Source organism: Gorilla gorilla, chromosome 5 (assembly GCF_029281585.2).
Source record: "Gorilla gorilla gorilla isolate KB3781 chromosome 5, NHGRI_mGorGor1-v2.1_pri, whole genome shotgun sequence".
NCBI lineage: Eukaryota > Metazoa > Chordata > Mammalia > Primates > Hominidae > Gorilla > Gorilla gorilla.
The window spans coordinates 145,474,172-145,492,858 of record NC_073229.2 but is presented as its reverse complement, the minus strand read 5'-3'; the positions used below and the strand labels follow the sequence as shown (position 1 = coordinate 145,492,858).

General features: G+C 35.5%; 1 protein-coding gene across 3 annotated transcripts in view; it reads left to right on the top strand.

Annotated features, from left to right (window-relative positions):
* Window positions 1–18,687, top strand: part of TBC1D32 (TBC1 domain family member 32) — a 249,792-nt gene that overhangs the window by 30,041 nt on the left and 201,064 nt on the right. For all 3 annotated transcript variants that reach the window (XM_004044609.4, XM_055389796.2, XM_055389797.2), the window contains exons 8-13: window positions 34–137; window positions 229–290; window positions 895–1,039; window positions 5,154–5,213; window positions 10,004–10,094; window positions 12,457–12,597. In XM_004044609.4, coding sequence (XP_004044657.2) covers window positions 34–137; window positions 229–290; window positions 895–1,039; window positions 5,154–5,213; window positions 10,004–10,094; window positions 12,457–12,597 — 603 coding nt within the window. The remainder of the gene's footprint in view (window positions 1–33; window positions 138–228; window positions 291–894; window positions 1,040–5,153; window positions 5,214–10,003; window positions 10,095–12,456; window positions 12,598–18,687) is intronic.

Below are 18,687 nucleotides of genomic sequence, written 5' to 3'. Positions count from 1 at the left end.
TGATGTAATTTTATATTTTCCCTTTTTTTTCAGCTAAGTATTTGGAGTCATACTTTCTTTCTAGGGAAAATCATATTCCTACTCTTTCAGCTGGTGTAGATATAACTAATCCTAATATGACTCGCTTACTTAAAAAGGTATCCATTTACTAGAATATGCTTTCATTTTTATTTAGTTTTATATTTGAGGATGCTAATTTTTTGAGAACTATTGTGCACTGCTTTGTAGGTTCGTCTTCTAAATGAATATCAGAAAGAAGCTCCATCTTTCTGGATTCGTCATCCAGAGAAGTAAGTCCCCTCCCAACGTATGCCAGCATAAAACCTAGTGGTGTTACTGCCCCATATACGTTTCAGACAGAAAGTGTAAAGACAGTCTTAATGGACTTACATGATTGGGAAGGGATTAATAAAATTTTTATTTTTATTTTTCTTGAGCTTGTCATGTTTTATACTTAGCTGTGTGAATTACTGTATACAGGTACCACTTTACATCATTTATCACAAGGTAAAAAGAAAATGTAGCATTAGTTTTTTTTTTTTTTAATGTATCAGTGATTTGAAGGTCTGCGTTAGGTTCTTATTGGTCTTTACTATTGCATTTTGGACAAGTTCCTTAAATATTCTTTAAACTTTTTCCTTTCAGCTCTAAAATTTATACTAAGTTGTAAGATAATCTGTGAGTCTAAAAAGGAAAGTTAAATTCACAGATCCAGTGTTGAAGTAGAAAGAACCTGTTGTTAAAGCAGAAACATTGAGTATGAATCCTACCTGTCATTTACTGAAATAGAAAAAATGTTTCTGAAGATTATATGCTACTTTATCATTCCATGAATATAAAGTATACCACCAGAACTATATGTGTAATTGTATTTCTTTTTTCCCAAACTTTAAGGTATATGGAAGAAATTGTGGAGAGTACTTTGTCCTTGTTAACAGTTAAACATAATCAAAGCCATGTTGTCTCACAAAAGATTTTGGATCCTATCTACTTTTTTGCATTAGTTGATACCAAGGCTGTGTGGTTCAAAAAGTGGATGGTAAGGAAAAATAGAATATTTTTATACCTTTTAGTGCATTGCTATATCATTTTAATAAATAGTTAATGGTTGAATATTTACTGTGTGCTAAGAGTTCTAATCACTTTTACATGTGTTAATTCATTTATTTCTTATAAAACTTTACGAGGTTGGTGGTATTAATACCCCCATTTTTCAGATGCAGTAACTGAGATATGGAGAAGTTAACTTGCCCAAGATTTTTCACCTATTAAGTGGCAGAGCCAGAATAGGATTTTAAGTGATATTTCATTTGAATCTAAGCTGAATGACCTATTCAAAAATCTATTTTTTCTTTAATGTGAAAGCTTCAAAAATTTTAAGCAAATGTGGTAGAACATAAGGATTCAATATGTATTTTTTTTCAGGCTTAGGAGATATTTCTGAAAGTATTCTTTCATTTGCCTTCCTCCTGAACCTGAAGTTTGGGGAATGTGTTTAATACCTGAACCTGGCAATTTCTTATGAAGCTGGAACTGAAACTACTAGTAAGAGTAGAGAGATCTTTATACTGTCACCTCCCTCAACCTCTGTTAACTAAGAGAGGTCTGTGATTGTCAATAGCAGCAACAGGACTGGCTTTTATGCTCACATTGTCTTCTTTCTCAATCTGTACTGGGCACCTAGGTACTATATTTCTTGCACTTGAGAAGAGAGGGGCTGGGGCATTCATTTACTCTTCAGCACAGTTTGGATGTTATCTAGCAATGGTGCTTTGTGCCTTTTGCTAAGTTGTATCATAAATGCCCAATTAACCAGAACACAATTCTGTCTCTAGTGGTTAGCCCTTACCTGGCCTGTCTAGTATGTGATTAATGTTTACTCAATTAAATTAAATTAATTTAAGATGAACCCTTTGTTCCTCACATCTAACAGTTAAATTTTTTTCTTGATTTTCAAATTATATCATTATTTGAGAAAATATGCAAAATATGTAAAAGCTTAAATAAAATTAAATTTTTCTAATTATACAATACAGGGATAACAACTGTTAAGATTTTGTTTCATGTAGATATGTTATATATACTTTTATATTTATCTGTTTAGGTCATCTTTTTTTAACAAAATCAGTCATATTTTACTAACTTTGTAATTAACTTTTTTTCATTTGACATTCTTATTGCTGGGAGTTGATTCTTAAGATAATGGGGTACAAATTTATTTAAAAATCACATTCTGAAGTGTGTTCTAGTATACATGAAAATTCATTACATCCTCCTATAATTTTTGCATCTAAGGCAGGAGTTGTCACACTTTTTATGTAAAGAGCCAGACCATAAATATTTTTGGCGTTGTGGGCCTACAGTCCCTATTGTAGCTATTCAACCCAATTGTTGTAGCTCCAGAGCATCTATACATAATAGGTAAATGAATGGACTTGACTGTTCCAGTGAATTTTTTTTGCAAAAGTGGGTCTAGGCAGAATTTGATCTGAGGGCTGTAGTTTGCTGACCCTGGTCTAAGAGATATACTATGAGGATTTCTTTTCAGAACATGGTCAATATTAAAAATAGTTTAATACTATATCAACTTATTTCTCTTATTATTAAGTTGGAAAAAGGATTAATAGTTTTTGAAAACATTTTAAGCTACAAGGTTTAAAACCCAAGGTTTTGATTAACCTTCGGTTAACCAAAACACTAATGAATGTTTAATTAAAAATTCTATTCCCAGCCAGGTGCGGTGGGTCACGCCTGTAATCCCAGCACTTTGGGAGGCCAAGGTGGGCAGATAACTTGAGGTTGGGAGTTTGAGACCAGCTTGGCCAACATAGCAAAACCTCATCTCTATTTAAGAAGCAAAAAAAGGAAAAAAAAGAAAAACAATACAAAAATCCTCTATTCCCTAGAATTCTGAAGAAGTTTTGGCTTGTATTATTCTGTTTAATATTTTTATTCTTCAAAAAATTTTTTTTACTATACTTTAAGTTGCAGGGTACATGTGCAGAACGTGCAGGTTTGTTGCATAGGTATACACGTGCCATGGTGGTTTGCTGCACCCATCAACCCGTCATCTACATTAGGTATTTTTCCTAATGCTATCCCTCCCCTAGCACCCCACCCCCAAACAGGCCCTGGTGTGTGATGTTCCCCTCCCTGTGTCCATGTGTTTTCATTGCTCAACCCCCACTTATGAGTGAGAACATGCTGTGTTTGGTTTTCTGTTCTTCTGAAAGTTTGCTGAGAATGATGGTTTCCAGCATCATCCATGTCCCTGCAAAGGACATGAACTCATCCTTTTTTATGGCTGTGTAGTATTCCGTGGTGTTTATGTGCCACATTTTCTTTATCCAGTCTATCATTGGGCATTTGGGTTGGTTCCAAGTCTATGCTATTGTGAAAAGTGCTGCAATAAACATATGTGTGCATGTGTCTTTATAGTAGAATGATTTATAATCCTTTGGGTATGTACCCGGTAATGGGATTGCTGGGTCAAATGGTATTTCTAGTTCTAGATCCTTGAGGAATCACCACACTGCCTTCCACAATGGTTGAACTAATTTACATTCCCACCAAAAGTGTAAAAGTATTCCCATTTCTCCACATCCTCTCCAGCATCTGTGGTTTCCTGACCTTTTAATGATCGCCATTCTAACTGATGTGAGATGGTATCTCATTGTGGTTTTGATTTGCATTTCTCCAGTGACCAGTGATGATGAGCATTTTTTCATGTGTCTGTTGGCTGCATAAATGTCTTCTTTTGTGAAGTGTCTGTTCATATCCTTTGCCCACTTTTTGATGGGGTTGTTTGTTTTTTTCTTCTAAATCTGTTTAAGTTCTTTGTAGATTCTGGATATTAGCCCTTTGTCAGATGAATAGATTGCAAAAATTTTCTCCCATTCCATAGGCTGCCTGTTCACTCTGATGATAGTTTGTTTTGCTGTGCAGAAGCTCTTTAGTTTAATCAGGTCCCATTTGTCAATTTTGGCTTTTGTTGTCATTGCTTTTGGTGTTTTAGTCATGAAGTCTTTGCCCATGCCTATGTCCTGAATGGTATTGCCTAGGTTTTCTTCTAGGGTTTTTATGGTTTTAGAGCTTATGTTTAAGTCTTTAATCCATCTTGAGTTAAGTTTTCCCAACACCGTTTATTAAATAGGAAATCCTTTCCTCGTTGCTTGTTTTTGTTAGGTTTGTCAAATATTTATTCTTTTTTTTGAGATGGAGTCTCACTCTGTCACCCAGGCTGGAGTGCAGTGGCACAAACTCGGTTCACTGCAACATCTGCCTCCTGGGTTCAAGCGATTCTTCTGCCTCAGCCTCCTTAGTAGCTGGGACTACAGATGCACGCCACCACTCCTGGCTAATTTTTATATTTTTAGTAGAGAGGGGTTTCACCATATTGGCCATTTTGAGACCATACTCGAACTCCTGACCTCGTGATTTGCCCGCCTCATCCTCTCAAAGTGCTGGGATTACAGGTGTGAGCCACTGTGCCCGGCCAATATTTTTATTCCTAAGTGAAATGAAGAAACTATATTTTGAACACTAATGATATCTTATATAATCCAGCTAAACAATATTTATAGTTTTCCCTGGCTTTGTACAATGCTATGCATTTACATGTTTTAATTACATCTATATTTTGCTCCAAGGAGAGATTTAAAGCTCTTTTGACATTTTGAATCATTTTTAAATATGGTTAGCAGAAAATGATTAGGGTACTGTCACTTTGGAGCATTTCAGTGTTGGCAGATTTCTGCACATGTAGACCATACAGTATCCTCTTCAGTATAAGAGTTGTGCTTTTTAATTTTTTTTCCCCACTATGTATCTTTTTTTGGATTCTGTCATAGGTATACTTTTTTGGTGGTGGTTTTAAAATAGTTTAGCATGGAAATTGGACAGAATTGATGGATAGAATGTTCTTCTACTGGTCAGTCACTAAATGATCTGCAAGTTTTTTGATACGATTTGCATTCTTGTGATTGCTTTGCTCCTAATACAATGCACACATAAACACCTGTCTGTCATTGACTATAAGGGTTTAAACCTAAGCTATTGTGTGATTTATGATGTTGTCATTAGAAATCATGCAGGAAAAATAGATTTTGAGTGGCACAGCTTGAGTATTAAATATCATTTCCTTTTAATTTTAGCATGCACATTATAGCAGAACTACAGTATTAAGACTTCTTGAAAAGAAATATAAGTCTCTGGTAAGTCTGTAATTCCGTTTTTATGTTGACAAATAATATCACCAAAATATATATGATGTAATAACTTGACTATGCAAAGTTGTGTGGTGATAATTAATATTGGATAATGAAGCAATTCGCCTTTTATGTGATCTTAAACTACCATCCTGTGACACATAAAAGGATAAAAATAGAGACTTAAAATGAATGCAGTCAGGATAACAATTAGAAAATATGTTTTATATATATAGTAAATTGGCTTCTATGTATAACAAGCTGGTTTGAGAAAAGCCATATTTTTAAGCAGTAGCATGTAGTTCAATTCACATCAAGTATTCATAAAGCCATTACTTCTATAATATAGACCCATGTTTTTCAGTGAAAATTACATGGCAAAACTCAAAATGATAAATACTTTTGCATTTTCAATAATTGGTTTGAGTTATACCAAATGTAGACTTAATACTCTAAAATATGTTACCAAAATCATCTACATTTGTTACTATTAGTAGAACAATGTGTAAGGGTACTGAAAATAATTAAAAAGAAATCAGCAAGTCTAATAAATAATTGACAAAATGAAAAACACAAAATTTATTAAGACATTCAAATGTTATACTGATATAGCTTTGGGTCAATAAACATCTTTTATGTAGTTAGGCAGAACCTTGAGTTTGGAAGTCAGGTGAAGAAAAGATTCTGGAATTGTGATTTTTGGTTGAGTGCAGTAGAGTATAAAATGAAGGAAGGAGAACAATAATTGTTTTGTGTTTGAGAATCAAGAGAATTGAGCAGCAGAAGAAGAGAGGGATATTGAATAATAGGATAAGAATTTATTTGTAAAGGTAAAATATACTTCAAAATTTTTAAAGAAATTGAATTTAAATAGGTTTTTCCACATTTGATTTTTCTCTCATTCCCATTTTAAATAAAAATTTGTTGTTGCTTTATGAGCATAGACTGATCTTGCTAGAATAGAGAAAGGAAAAATAAAGAACAGGATGATTTTCCCCATGGTTTATGTACGGATAATGACTCACTGTTGCTATCACAGAGGCCCCAGTGAAAGTATTTCAAATAAGGTTTTTTATAGATTAATTCTTAAAATTGGTTTCTTATTTGAAAAGTTAACTATACCTTGACTTTTAACCTGCAAATGGAATTATGTCATTATAAATCATCTTAATATTTTTATCAACTTAGTCAAATATTTTATGTATATAGTATGTCAAACTTGTTTGACGTTTCAACTTAAACCTCATTTGCACTAAAGAGCTTTCCTACATTTACAAAATATCAAAATATTATTCATATTATATTTATTTTTTAAAAGTAAACTTGGCCCCACTTTTGAAAATAAACATTGGGGAAAATGATGCAAGATCTGTTTATTCCCATTGTATTTTCAGAATCAAGGGTCAAATTTTGTGCATCTGTGATGGAAATTGCAGACCACTCCATCAATTTGTGTTTCTGTTCTGTAAGAGATTCTTGTATAAGAACTTTACTCATAGCAGCCTGTTTAGCATGATGACCTGCTGATGTATTTCCTCTAGCTTCTCATCAGTGCTCTCTGATGTCGTTTTCTGCAATGATGAAATATCTGTGTTGTACAATATGGTAACCACAAGCCACATATGACTGCTGAAAACTTGAAATGAGACTAGAGTAAATGAGAAACTGTATTTTTAATTTTATTTAGTTTTTATTAATTTAAATTTAAATAGGCATGTGGTTGGTGGCTACTGTATTTGTGTGGTTCTATTCTATCTTATGTTTATGACATTTTTAGTAGGTAGCATTAAGCTTTCAATTTTTGTATATGCTGTTGGTTTTTTATAGATATCCCTGAAAAAGTTAAGATAGTCTTTGTTCCCATAGAATCTGAAAGACATGAACTGGTTAAAAGTTTTGGCTGTCGGCGTAAATATTTAACCTTTAATTTTTAACAGTTTGAATCTTGATTCAGTCAACCCCTAAAGGAATGGTTTCTGAAATGGTTTTATGTAGTGCCATTTTTACTGCTCTCTGAAAGTCATTTTAAAAAATGACTTGACGGCTTGGTTATTTAAATTCTCCCTTGGTTTTTCCTGTCTTATTGTATTTAACCTTTTTTAAAATTTCTGTCTTAGGGGTTAACAATTAAATGAACTGGCTGGTATATATTTGATAGTATAGGGCAATAAGTATCAAATACAATCCTGAGTTTTATAGCAAATTTCTGTCTATTTTCACAGGGGTTAGAAAAATCATTCATTATACTCTCAACTTGACTCTTTAAATTCACCTACTGTAGATCTGCTTTCTGCTACTGTGGTTTAAAGGGATGTCATGTAATGTGATTGTTCATGTCCTGAGATTATTCCTTTTCTTTCCTGTGATTGCTACCTTTTCTCAAATAAAGATAGCATGTTTAAGAAAATATAAGGGAAAGAGTGTAAGGAAAAGAAGGGAGTGTAAGTAAGTGGATGGTGAAGATAAAGCTGGGTAGTAATGGATGCAAGGAGGGTGGATTTCTAAAGGTTCAAATGAACGAAAGAGTCTTTGAGAGAGATTATTTTGGAGACAGTGTTTTGAGTTTTCAGTTAAAGAAGCGGACTATTGTTTGTTCTTTTGTCTTCTAATTCTTAAGAGCTTCTCTTAAGTGTATTATTTTATAAATTTTTCATGTCAAAAGTTTCCTAAAGTGTCAGTTGTTATTTTAATCCACTTCTGTTTTGTTTTGTTTTTTGTTAGAAAATGGGTCAAAGGAGAAGTATTGAAGCAAAAAGATGTTTAAGACATTGTATAATAATGCAAGCAAAAGATGATGGAACCATGGAAGAAGGATAAGACAGAATTGGGATAAGTGGATGGACTCAAAATACTTTATTTAGAATGTAGGATTTAGAGGACTTTTGAATGAGGGGGTTGTGATTGAGGCCTCAGACAATTGATTAATGTCATTCATTGAGATAAGTAACACAGTAGGAGGCAAACATTTGCTGGAAAAGATAATGATTTTTAGATTTGGTAGATTTAATCATATTTGAAATGCAGATTTCTAGGAGGCATGGGTCTGGATCCCTGACGTTTGATTTAGAAAAGACACATAGATATGGGAGGGGGAGGGGGTCCCCAAGACAACCCCCAGGTTTGATGATTTGCTAGAAGGATTCGTAGGATTCAGCATACAGTTATGCTCTCAGCTATCATTTATAACAATGAAAGGATACAAAGAAAAACCAGCAAAGCAGAAAAAGTTCATTGAGTGAAGTATGGAAGATATGAAAGTATAAGCTTCCAAGAGTCTTTTTCCCACTAGAATCACATAAGACATGCTTAACTCTTTCAGCATTGAATTGTGGCAACTTATGTGAAATGTTATATACCAGGGAAGCTCATTAGAAACTCAGTGCCTGGTTTTTGTTTTTGAGGTGGGGGTGCTGTTCACATAGAAACCCTCTGCCTGGTACATACCAGGGTCCAAGACTCCTAGAAGGAAAGCAGGTATTCCTCATAAACCACATTATTTGTGCAAACATTGTCCGCCATTCTCGGTTCTCAGAATGATGAGAGCCCTCCTGAAATCCAAGTTCCTAGATGCTATCAAAATCCCACCTTATAAGGAGGTCTTTCTAAAGATAGAAGTCCTGCCACGTTACCTCTTTTCTGCATACAACTGAGGCCATAAGAAAGAATGAGATGGGAAAATCCATTGATTCCTTGGCGCTACAATTATGAACTTGCTTCTTTTCAAACCTTTATTTTTTTCCTATCTAAAGCTTAATTAATCATTCCTTCCACTTGGATTCCATCTGCTTCTTCCTCTTGTGTATTTTTTTTTCTATCAACTATCCCATTTCTCTCCTATATAGTCAAACTCTTCCCCTCTGTTGGCTTCCCCCAGTAACATTTAAGCATAACCATATCCTTCTTAGCTGAAAAAGAGTTTAATCTTGACTCTAAGATACAGTTGTTGGTCTATTTTTTAAATTTTCCTCAGCTGTCTTTCCTGAAAATAAAAATTATGCTAACTGCCTTTACTTTTTCACTTCCTATTCCTTTATTTGGTATAGTCTGGCTTTATTCACCAAACTCCTCTGAAAGTGATCTTTTCAAGGTCACCAACAACTGCCTTGTTACCAGATTTAATAATTATCACACCGTATATCACTGGTGGCTTTTATTTATTTTTTTTTTGGGAAATAGGATAAGAGGCCATCGATGGGTAGGCAGGTGCTGAGGAAAGGGGAGAAGGTTTGAAGTCTCTGCTTGTGGAGAATGAGAGGAGGAGTTAGAATGGAGACTAATAGGAGAATCACTGGGTACAGTAGGGGTTGGAGATCATTTTTTATTGTGACTCTTTTCTTTGAATTATGAGAGTTTTCTTTATGAGTTTTTAGCATTTCTGGTATTTGAGATGGAAATAAAGACTTGATCCACTTGATATTTTGCTAGCTGGGTAGGAGGAAAAGATTCTAAGGCAAAGGAACTGGACAAGATAGTTTCTAAAGTTATGGCAATGGCCACGGAGTTTTTGCGTTTTTCACTATAAAATATAAATTACATATTTATTTCTGTCCAATGACACCAACATTATAACATTATCATATTTGTTGGTCCACAAATATTTTCACAGTGTTCACCAGAGTGATGCCATAGTTAAAATGTAATTGAGGAGGCTGAGCTTTAAGGGCTAGAAAGGTACTGTACTAAATATTTTTCTCAAATATTTCTCCAAAGTATTTTTACAGCTTTGACTAATTTCTTTTAATTCTTGGACTTGAGGGCTGCAAAGTTCTGGAATTAATAACTTATTATTTCATCAGGTAACTACAGCCATTCAACAGTGTGTTCAATACTTTGAACTGTGTAAGACTAGGAAAGCTGATGAAACTTTGGGACATTCAAAGCATTGCAGTAAGTATTATTTCCTCTATTACATACTTTTAAAAATGGTAAATTTTATTAGTAAATACAGTTTAGTAGGAACTTTTATTTTTTAATGATTGTTAGTATGGTAAATTAGGTCACTTTTACTAATGATGCTGTAAAATATATTTTACACATTTATAAGATACACTATAATCATTATTTTTTATAACAGATCTACATTTGAAATTAATGTACAACCATACTGATTCTTATTAGATGCAGTTCTTCAATTCATACTAGGGCATATATCCTAATCTGTTTTATTACAACAATATACAGTCCATCCTTTCCCCTTCAATAATGTATCAGTCATCTAATCAGGCACATATGCACTTTAATGGGAAAAAAACTTACATAAAATGTTGTTTTTATTTTTGAACACCCCGTGTCACCCCGTGATCCTTCTTTGCTTATTCTCTGTCTGAGCTAAAATGTCCTGGATGCTTCGTAATCTGGCCCCAATTTCTTGATACAATCTCTTCTGTAGTTATTGACTAAAATGAATCTTCTCTTAGTCTTTTTTTTGCATACGAATGCGTATACAACATTATTTTTACTCCTGCTGCCCCATCTGTAATTCCCTACACTAATAGGTGTCTTATTTATCATGAAAGAAGAAACTGTATTTTATTTATTTATTTTTTTAGACAGAGTCTCACTGTATCACCCAGGCTGGAATGCAGTGGCATGATCTGGGCTCACTGCAACCTCTGCCTCCTGGGTTCAAGCGACTCTCCTGCCTCAGCCTCCCAAGTAGCTGGGAGTACAGGTGCCTGCCACCACATCTGGCTAAGTTTTTGTATTTTTAGTAGTGATGGGGTTTCACTGTGCTGGCCAGGCTGCTCTTGAACTCCTGACCTCGTGATCCACCCACCTCGGCCTCCCAAAGCACTGGGATTACAGGCATGAGCCACTGCGCCCTGCAGAAACTGTATTTTAAATTTCAAGGCCTCCCTGCCTATTCTGAATTTTTCTTGCTCTTGCTTATATCACACAATTGGCCACGTGAACCTGATAGCTTTTATTGTTCTGTTGTTTTTATGTTGTTTCCTTAAGCATATAGTAAGCTCCTTTGAGAGTATGATGATATCTTATACTTTTCTTCATTCTCAGGTGAATTTCTTTATCTAACTCAAAGCAAGGGAGATGGTGATAGACCAATAGTTAATGGGTTTCAAAAGCTAGTGTTTTGTAGGGGAGGAGAAAGTGTAGAAGTTATAATTTATTCTTCAAGAGAAGGAAGAGGACATATAAGTTCATATGTTATCTCATTTACAAACTTACAGATTTTTCTAATTTCTTGATATTAAAATGTAATATTTAGCTCCTTTCCCCTCATTACTTTCTTAGCCCTTCATGGTTTTGCTCTCTTCTCTATGTACTAAAGACCTCAGGGTGCTTCATTACATTTTTTTTTTTTTGCCATGTTTTTAAAAAAATTCTTGCTCATTTCTCTTTCAGAGTTTTCTGCCTGCAGTTGCCCAACTTTAGGTCAATTCAATTCTCTATCTTTTCTGGTACTCAAGAAATTGAGCAGAGAGTATATGACATGGCTTGAGAGTAAATATATATTTTCTAACTTCAGCTGCTCTCTCTGTTGCTTTGGAATCCTCCTAGATGTTCTTTCTTCAGCGTTCCATAACAGCTATTACAAGTCCTTGTCAGTCTCATCGAACCTTCTGCTTTGCCCCTGCCCAATTCTCTCTCAGGAGGAGGAGCCCTTGCTTACTCTTTCACTAAGAAAAATAGAACTTTGCAGATACGAATTCTCTAAATGTCTTGCTTCTTTGTATGCAAATACATATGTGCCCTAATCAATATTTCCTTTTCTTAGCCTGCAAAGAAGAGATGTTTTGTTTTAGATTGGTGTCTTAATTCTGTTATCTTCTGTGTATATATGTGTGAATGACAAATACATATTGGGAAATGTCTATATCGTAGAGATTCTAATTTCACTTAGACGTGCTTGTTAATATGATCTTTTGTAATATTGGCTTTTAATTGGTGGAATTAAACAGTAACTAACATTTTCTATTAACTTTCTTCTGCCTTTAACTTACTTTTGAAGTTCCTCTTCAGTGGCAGTCTTATGGTATTTATTTTAGAATGGACACTATATGTATACTATTCTTTTCTGAGGCTGCTTTTTAAGATGATTGCTTTTCTTTGGGGATTTATTGTAAAGGATCTTAGGAAACAATAAGGAAAACAAATAATTAAAAAATTTTTGACCAATAATGTCTCCATTCTAGCCTGTAGCCTTGTTTAATGTCTAGAAGGGAATGAAGACAGGTACTGTAAAATATAATGATACTAAATAAATGTTCATGTTTGCTTCTCTTTTAAGGAAACAAGCAGAAAACTTTCTACTACTTAGGACAAGAATTACAATATATTTATTTCATTCACTCACTGTGCCTTTTAGGAAGATTATTGATCTATAAACAAGGCAGAAAACTATTTCCTATTAAGCTGAAGAATAAAAAAGGTAAGTACAATTAGGAGAAATAAATTTGTTGAGATATGCTAAGATTTATATATGGTGGAGTATTCAAACTTGGAAATTTGGCATGTTCCTTTCTACAGTACTTAGCTACATACCTTTTAGTCTATTGATAGCTTATACACTTCGAAGTCTTTGTTTTCTTTTAGTTTTCAGTATATGCTTCTTTCTACATGTATTTTTTTTTTAATTATTCCTTCAGCCTTTAGGGATCCAGATATAGATTTAGAGCTAGAAGACCTTGTTTAAGTTCTCATTCCATTATAAACTAGCAGTGATCTTTTGGGAAAATCACTTAACCTTTGTTGTTTCCATTTCTTTATCTGTAAAAATTGAATAGTGAAATCAGTAATATTTAACTTACAGAATTTTTGTGATTACGAGAAATGAGGTTGCAAATACTGTTTTATAAACTGCAAAGCCCTGTGTCATTTTGTATATTACCATATAATTTTTACCCTAAGTCTCATTTACTTTTTCCCCATCAAACTTCAGCACATGCTGTTAGTATATACTTAAACTCTTAAGGGAAGTAAAAATGGTAACTAAGAATATAGTATATAGCAGGGACCAGCAAACTGTTTTTTTTGTTTTTTTGTTTTTTTTTTGTAAAGCACCACATAGTAAATATTTTGGGCTGTTATGACCACATACTGCTTTTGTATATTCTCTCTGTGTGTGTACAAAAAAGAATTAATGTAGCAGGCCTGAAACAGCTATCCTTAGAAAGGCCAGCTTGCAAGGTTGGACCTTGGCTGGGACCTAGGAACTTAGATTTCCTATTATTCCTAGAACTGATGAGTGCCTCAACTGTGCACTGATCACCGCCTAAACTGTACAGTGTGATTTATGTGGAGTACCTGGTTTTCTTTCCTTTTTTTTTTTTTATTATACTTTAAGTTTTAGGGTACACGTGCACAACGTGCAGGTTAGTTACGTATGTATACATGTGCCATGTTGGCATACTGCACCCATTAACTCATCATTTAACATTAGGTATATCTCCTAATGCTATCCCTCCACCCTCCCCCCACCCCACAACAGGCCCCAGTGTGTGATGTTCCCCTTCCTGTGTCCATGTGTTCTCATTGTTCAGTTCCCACCTATGAGTGAGGACATGTGGTGTTTGGTTTTTTGTCCTTGAGATAGTTTGCTGAGAATGATGGTTTCCAGCTTCATCCATGTCCCTACAAAGGACATGAACTCATCATTTTTTATGGCTGCATAGTATTCCATGGTGTATATGTGCCACATTTTCTTAATCCAGTCTATCATTGTTGGACATTTGAGTTGGTTCCAAGTCTTTGCTATTGTGAATAGTGCTGCAATAAACATACGTGTGCATGTGTCTTTATAGCAGCATGATTTATAATCCTTTGGGTATATACCCAGTAATGGGACTGCTGGGTCAAATGGTATTTCTAGTTCAAGATCCCTGAGGAATCGCCACACTGACTTCCACAATGGTTGAACTAGTTTACAGTCCCACCAACAGTGTAAAAGTGTTCCTATTTCTCCACATCCTCTCCAGCACCTGTTGTTTCCTGACTTTTTAATGATCGCCATTCTAACTGGTGTGAGATGGTATCTCATTGTGGTTTTGATTTGCATTTCTCTGATGGCCAGTGATGATGAGCATTTTTCATGTGTCTTTTGGCTGCATAAATGTCTTCTTTTGAGAAGTGTCTGTTCATATCCTTCGCCCACTTTTTGATGGGGTTGTTTGTTTTTTTCTTGTAAATTTGTTTGAGTTCATTGTGGATTCTGGATATTAGCCCTTTGTCAGATGGGTAGATTGCAAAACTTTTTTCCCATTCTGTAGGTTGCCCGTTGACTCTGATGGTAGTTTCTTTTGCTGTGCAGAAGCTCTTTAGCTTAATTAGATCCCATTTGTCAATTTTGGCTTTTGTTGCCATTGCTTTTGGTGTTTTAGACATGAAGTCTTTGCCCATGCCTATGTCCTGAATGGTATTGCCTAGGTTTTCTTCTAGGGTTTTTAGGGTTTTAGGTCTAACATTTAAGTCTTTAATCCACCTTGAATTAATTTTTGTATAAGGTGTAAGGAAGGGATCCAGTTTCAGCTTTCTACACATGTCTATCCAGTTTTCCCAGCACCATTTATTAAATAGGGAATCGTTTCCCCATTTCTTGTTTTTGTCAGGTTTGGCAAAGATCAGATGGTTGTAGATATGCGGCATTATTTCTGAGGGCTCTGTTCTGTTCCATTGATCTATATCTCTGTTTTGGTACCAGTACCATGCTGTTTTGGTTACTGTAGCCTTGTAGTATAGTTTGAAGTCAGGTAGCCTGATGCCTCCAGCTTTGTTCTTTTGGCTTAGGATTGACTTGGAAATGCGGGCTCTTTTTTGGTTCTATATGAACTTTAAAGTAGTTTTTTCCAATTCTGTGAGGAAAGTCATTGGTAGCTTAATGGGGATGGGATTGAATCTATAAATTGCCTTGGGCAGTATGGCCATTGTCATGATATTGATTCTTCCTACCCATGAGCATGGAATGTTCTTCCATTTGTTTGTATCCTCTTTTATTTCATTGAGCAGTGGTTTGTAGTTCTCCTTGAGGAGGTCCTTCACGTCCCTCATAAGTTGGATTCCTAGGTATTTTATTCCCTTTGAAGCAATTGTGAATGGGAGTTCACTCATGATTTGGCTCTCTGTTTGTCTGTTATTGGTGTATAGGAATGCCTGTGATTTTTGCACATTGATTTTGTATCCTGAGACTTTGCTGAAGTTGCCTATCAGCTTAAGGAGATTCTGGGCTGAGATGATGGGGTTTTCTAGATATACAATCATGTAATCTGCAAACAGGGACAATTTGACTTCCTCTTTTCCTGATTGAATACCCTTTATTTCTTTCTCCTGCCTGATTGCCCTTGCCAGAACTTCCAACACTGTTGAATAGGAGTGGTGAGAGAGGGCATCCCTGTCTTGTGCCAGTTTTGAAAAGGAATGCTTCCAGTTTTTGCCCATTCAGTATGATATTGGCTGTGGGTTTGTCATAGATAGCTCTTATTATTTTGAGATACGTCCCATCAATACCTAATTTATTGAGAGTTTTTAGCATGAAGGGCTGTTGAATTTTGTCAAAGGCCTTTTCTGCATCTATTGAGATAATCATATGGTTTTTGTCATTGGTTCTGTTTATATGCTGGATTACGTTTATTGATTTGCGTATGTTGAGCTAGCCTTGCATCCCAGGGGTGAAGCCCACTTGATTGTGGTGGATAAGCTTTTTGATGTGCTACTGGATTTGGTTTGCCAGTATTTTATTGAGGATTTTTGCATCGATGTTCATCAGGGATATTGGTCTAAAATTCTCTTTTTTTTGTTGTTGTCTCTGCCAGGCTTTGGTATCAGGATGATGCTGGCCTCATAAAATGAGTTAGAGAGGATTCCCTCTTTTTCTGTTGATTGGAATAGTTTTAGAAGGAATGGTACCAGCTCCTCCTTGTACCTCTGGTAGAATTCGGCTGTAAATCCACCTGGTCCTGGACTTTTTTTGGTTGGTAGGCTATTAATTATTGCCTGAATTTCAGAGCCTGTTATTGGTCTATTCAGAGATTCAACTTCTTCCTGATTTAGTCTTGGGAGGGTGTATGTGTTGAGGAATTTATCCATTTCTTCTAGATTTTCTAGTTTATTTGTGTAGAGGTGTTTATAGTATTCTCTGATGGTAGTTTGTATTTCTGTGGGATTGGTGGTGATATCCCCTTTATCATTTTTTATTGTGTCTATTTGATTCTTCTCTCTTTTCTTCTTTATTAGTCTTGCTAGCAGTTTATCAATTTTGTTGATCCTTTCAAAAAACCAGCTCCTGGATTCATTAATTTTTTGAAGAGTTTTTTGTGTCTTTATTTCCTTCAGTTCTGCCCTGGTCTTAGTTATTTCTTGCCTTCTGCTAGCTTTTGAATGTGTTTGCTCTTGCTTTTCTAGTTCTTTTAATTGTGATGTTAGGGTGTCAATTTTAGATCTTTCCTGCTTTCTCTTGTGGGCATTTAGTGCTATAAATTTCCCTCTACACACTGTTTTGAATGTGTCCCAGAGATTCTGGTATGTTGTGTCTTTGTTCTCATTGGTTTCAAAGAACATCTTTATTTCTGCCTTCATTTCATTATGTACCCAGTAGTCATTCAGGGGCAGGTTGTTCAGTTTCCATATAGATGAGCAGTTTTGAGTGAGTTTCCTAATCCTGAGTTCTAGTTTGATTGCACTGTGGTCTGAGAGACAGTTTGTTGTAATTTCTGTTCTTTTACATTTGCTGATGAGTGCTTTACTTCCAACTATGTGGTCAATTTGGAATAAGTGCGGTGTGGTGTTGGGAAGAATGTATATTCTGTTGATTTGGGGTGGAGAGTTCTGTAGATGTCTATTAGGTCTGCTTGGTGCAGAGCTGAGTTCAATTCCTGGATATCTTTGTTAACTTTCCGTCTTGTTGATCCATCTAATGTTGACAGTGGGGTGTTAAAGTCTCCCATTATTATTGTGTGGGAGTGTAAGTCTCTTTGTAGGTCTCTAAGGACTTGCTTTATGAATCTGGGTGCTCCTGTATTGGGTGCATATATATTTAGGATAGTTAGGTCTTCTTGTTGAATTGATCCCTTTACCATTATGTAATGGCCTTCTTTGTCTCTTCTGATCTTTGTTGGTTTAAAGTCTGTTTTATTAGAGACTAGGATTGCAACCCCTGCCTTTTTTTGTTTTCCATTTGCTTGGTAGATCTTCCTCCATCCTTTTATTTTCAGCCTATGTGTTTCTCTGTACGTTAGATGGGTTTCCTGAATACAGCACACTGATGGGCCTTGACTCTTTATCTAATTTGCTTGTGTGTGTCTTTTAATTGGAGCATTTAGCCCATTTTCATTTAAGGTTAATATTGTTATATGTGAATTTGATCCTGTCATTATGATGTTAGCTGGTTATTTTGCTCGTTAGTTGATGCAGTTTCTACCTGGCCTTGATGGTCTCTACAATTTGGCATGTTTTTGCCGTGGCTGGTACCGGTTGTTCCTTTCCATATTTAGTGCTTCCTTCAGGAGCTCTTTTAGGGCAGGCCTGGTGGTGACAAAATCTCTCAGCATTTGCTTGTCTGTAAAGAATTTTATTTCTCCTTCCCTTTTGAAGCTTAGTTTGGCTGGATATGAAATTCTGTGTTGAAAATTCTTTTCTTTAAGAATGTTGAATATTGGCCCCCACTCTCTTCTGGCTTGTAGAGTTTCTGCTGAGAGATCAACTGTTAGTCTGATGGGCTTCCCTTTGTGGGCTTCCCTTTGTGGGTAACCCGACCTTTCTCTCTGGCTGCCCTTTACATTTTTTCCTTCATTTGAACTTTGGTGAATCTGACAATTATGTGTCTTGGAGTTGCTCTTCTCGAGGAGTATCTTTGTGGCGTTCTCTGTATTTCCTGAATTTGAATGTTGGCTTGCCTTGCTAGATTGGGGAAGTTCTCCTGGATAATATCCTGCAGAGTGTTTTCCAACTTGGTTCCATTCTCCCCATCACTTTCAGGTATACCAGTCAGACATAGATTTGGTCTTTTCATATAGTCCCATATTTCTTGGCGGCTTTGTTCGTTTCTTTTTATTCTTTTTTCTCTAAACTTCTCTTCTCGCTTCATTTCATTCATTTCATCTTCCATCACTGATACCATTTCTTCCAGTTGATCAAATCGGCTACTGAGGCTTATGCATTCATCACGTAGTTCTTGTGCTGTGGTTTTCAGCTCCATCAGGTCCTTTAAGGACTTCTCTGCATTGGTTATTCTAGTTAGCCATTTGTCCAATTTTTTTTCAAGGTTTTCAACTTCTTTGCCATGGGTTCAAACTTCCTCCTTTAGTTTGAAGTAGTTTGATCTTCTGAAGCCTTCCTCTCTCAACTCGTCAAAGTCATTCTCCATCCAGCTTTGTTCCGTTGCTGGTTAGGAGCTGCATTCCTTTGGAGGAGGAGAGGCGCTCTGATTTTTAGAGTTTCCAGTTTTTCTCCTCTGTTTTTTCCCCATCTTTGTGGTTTTATCTACCTTTGGTCTTTGATGATTGTGACGTACAGATGGGGTTTTGGTGTG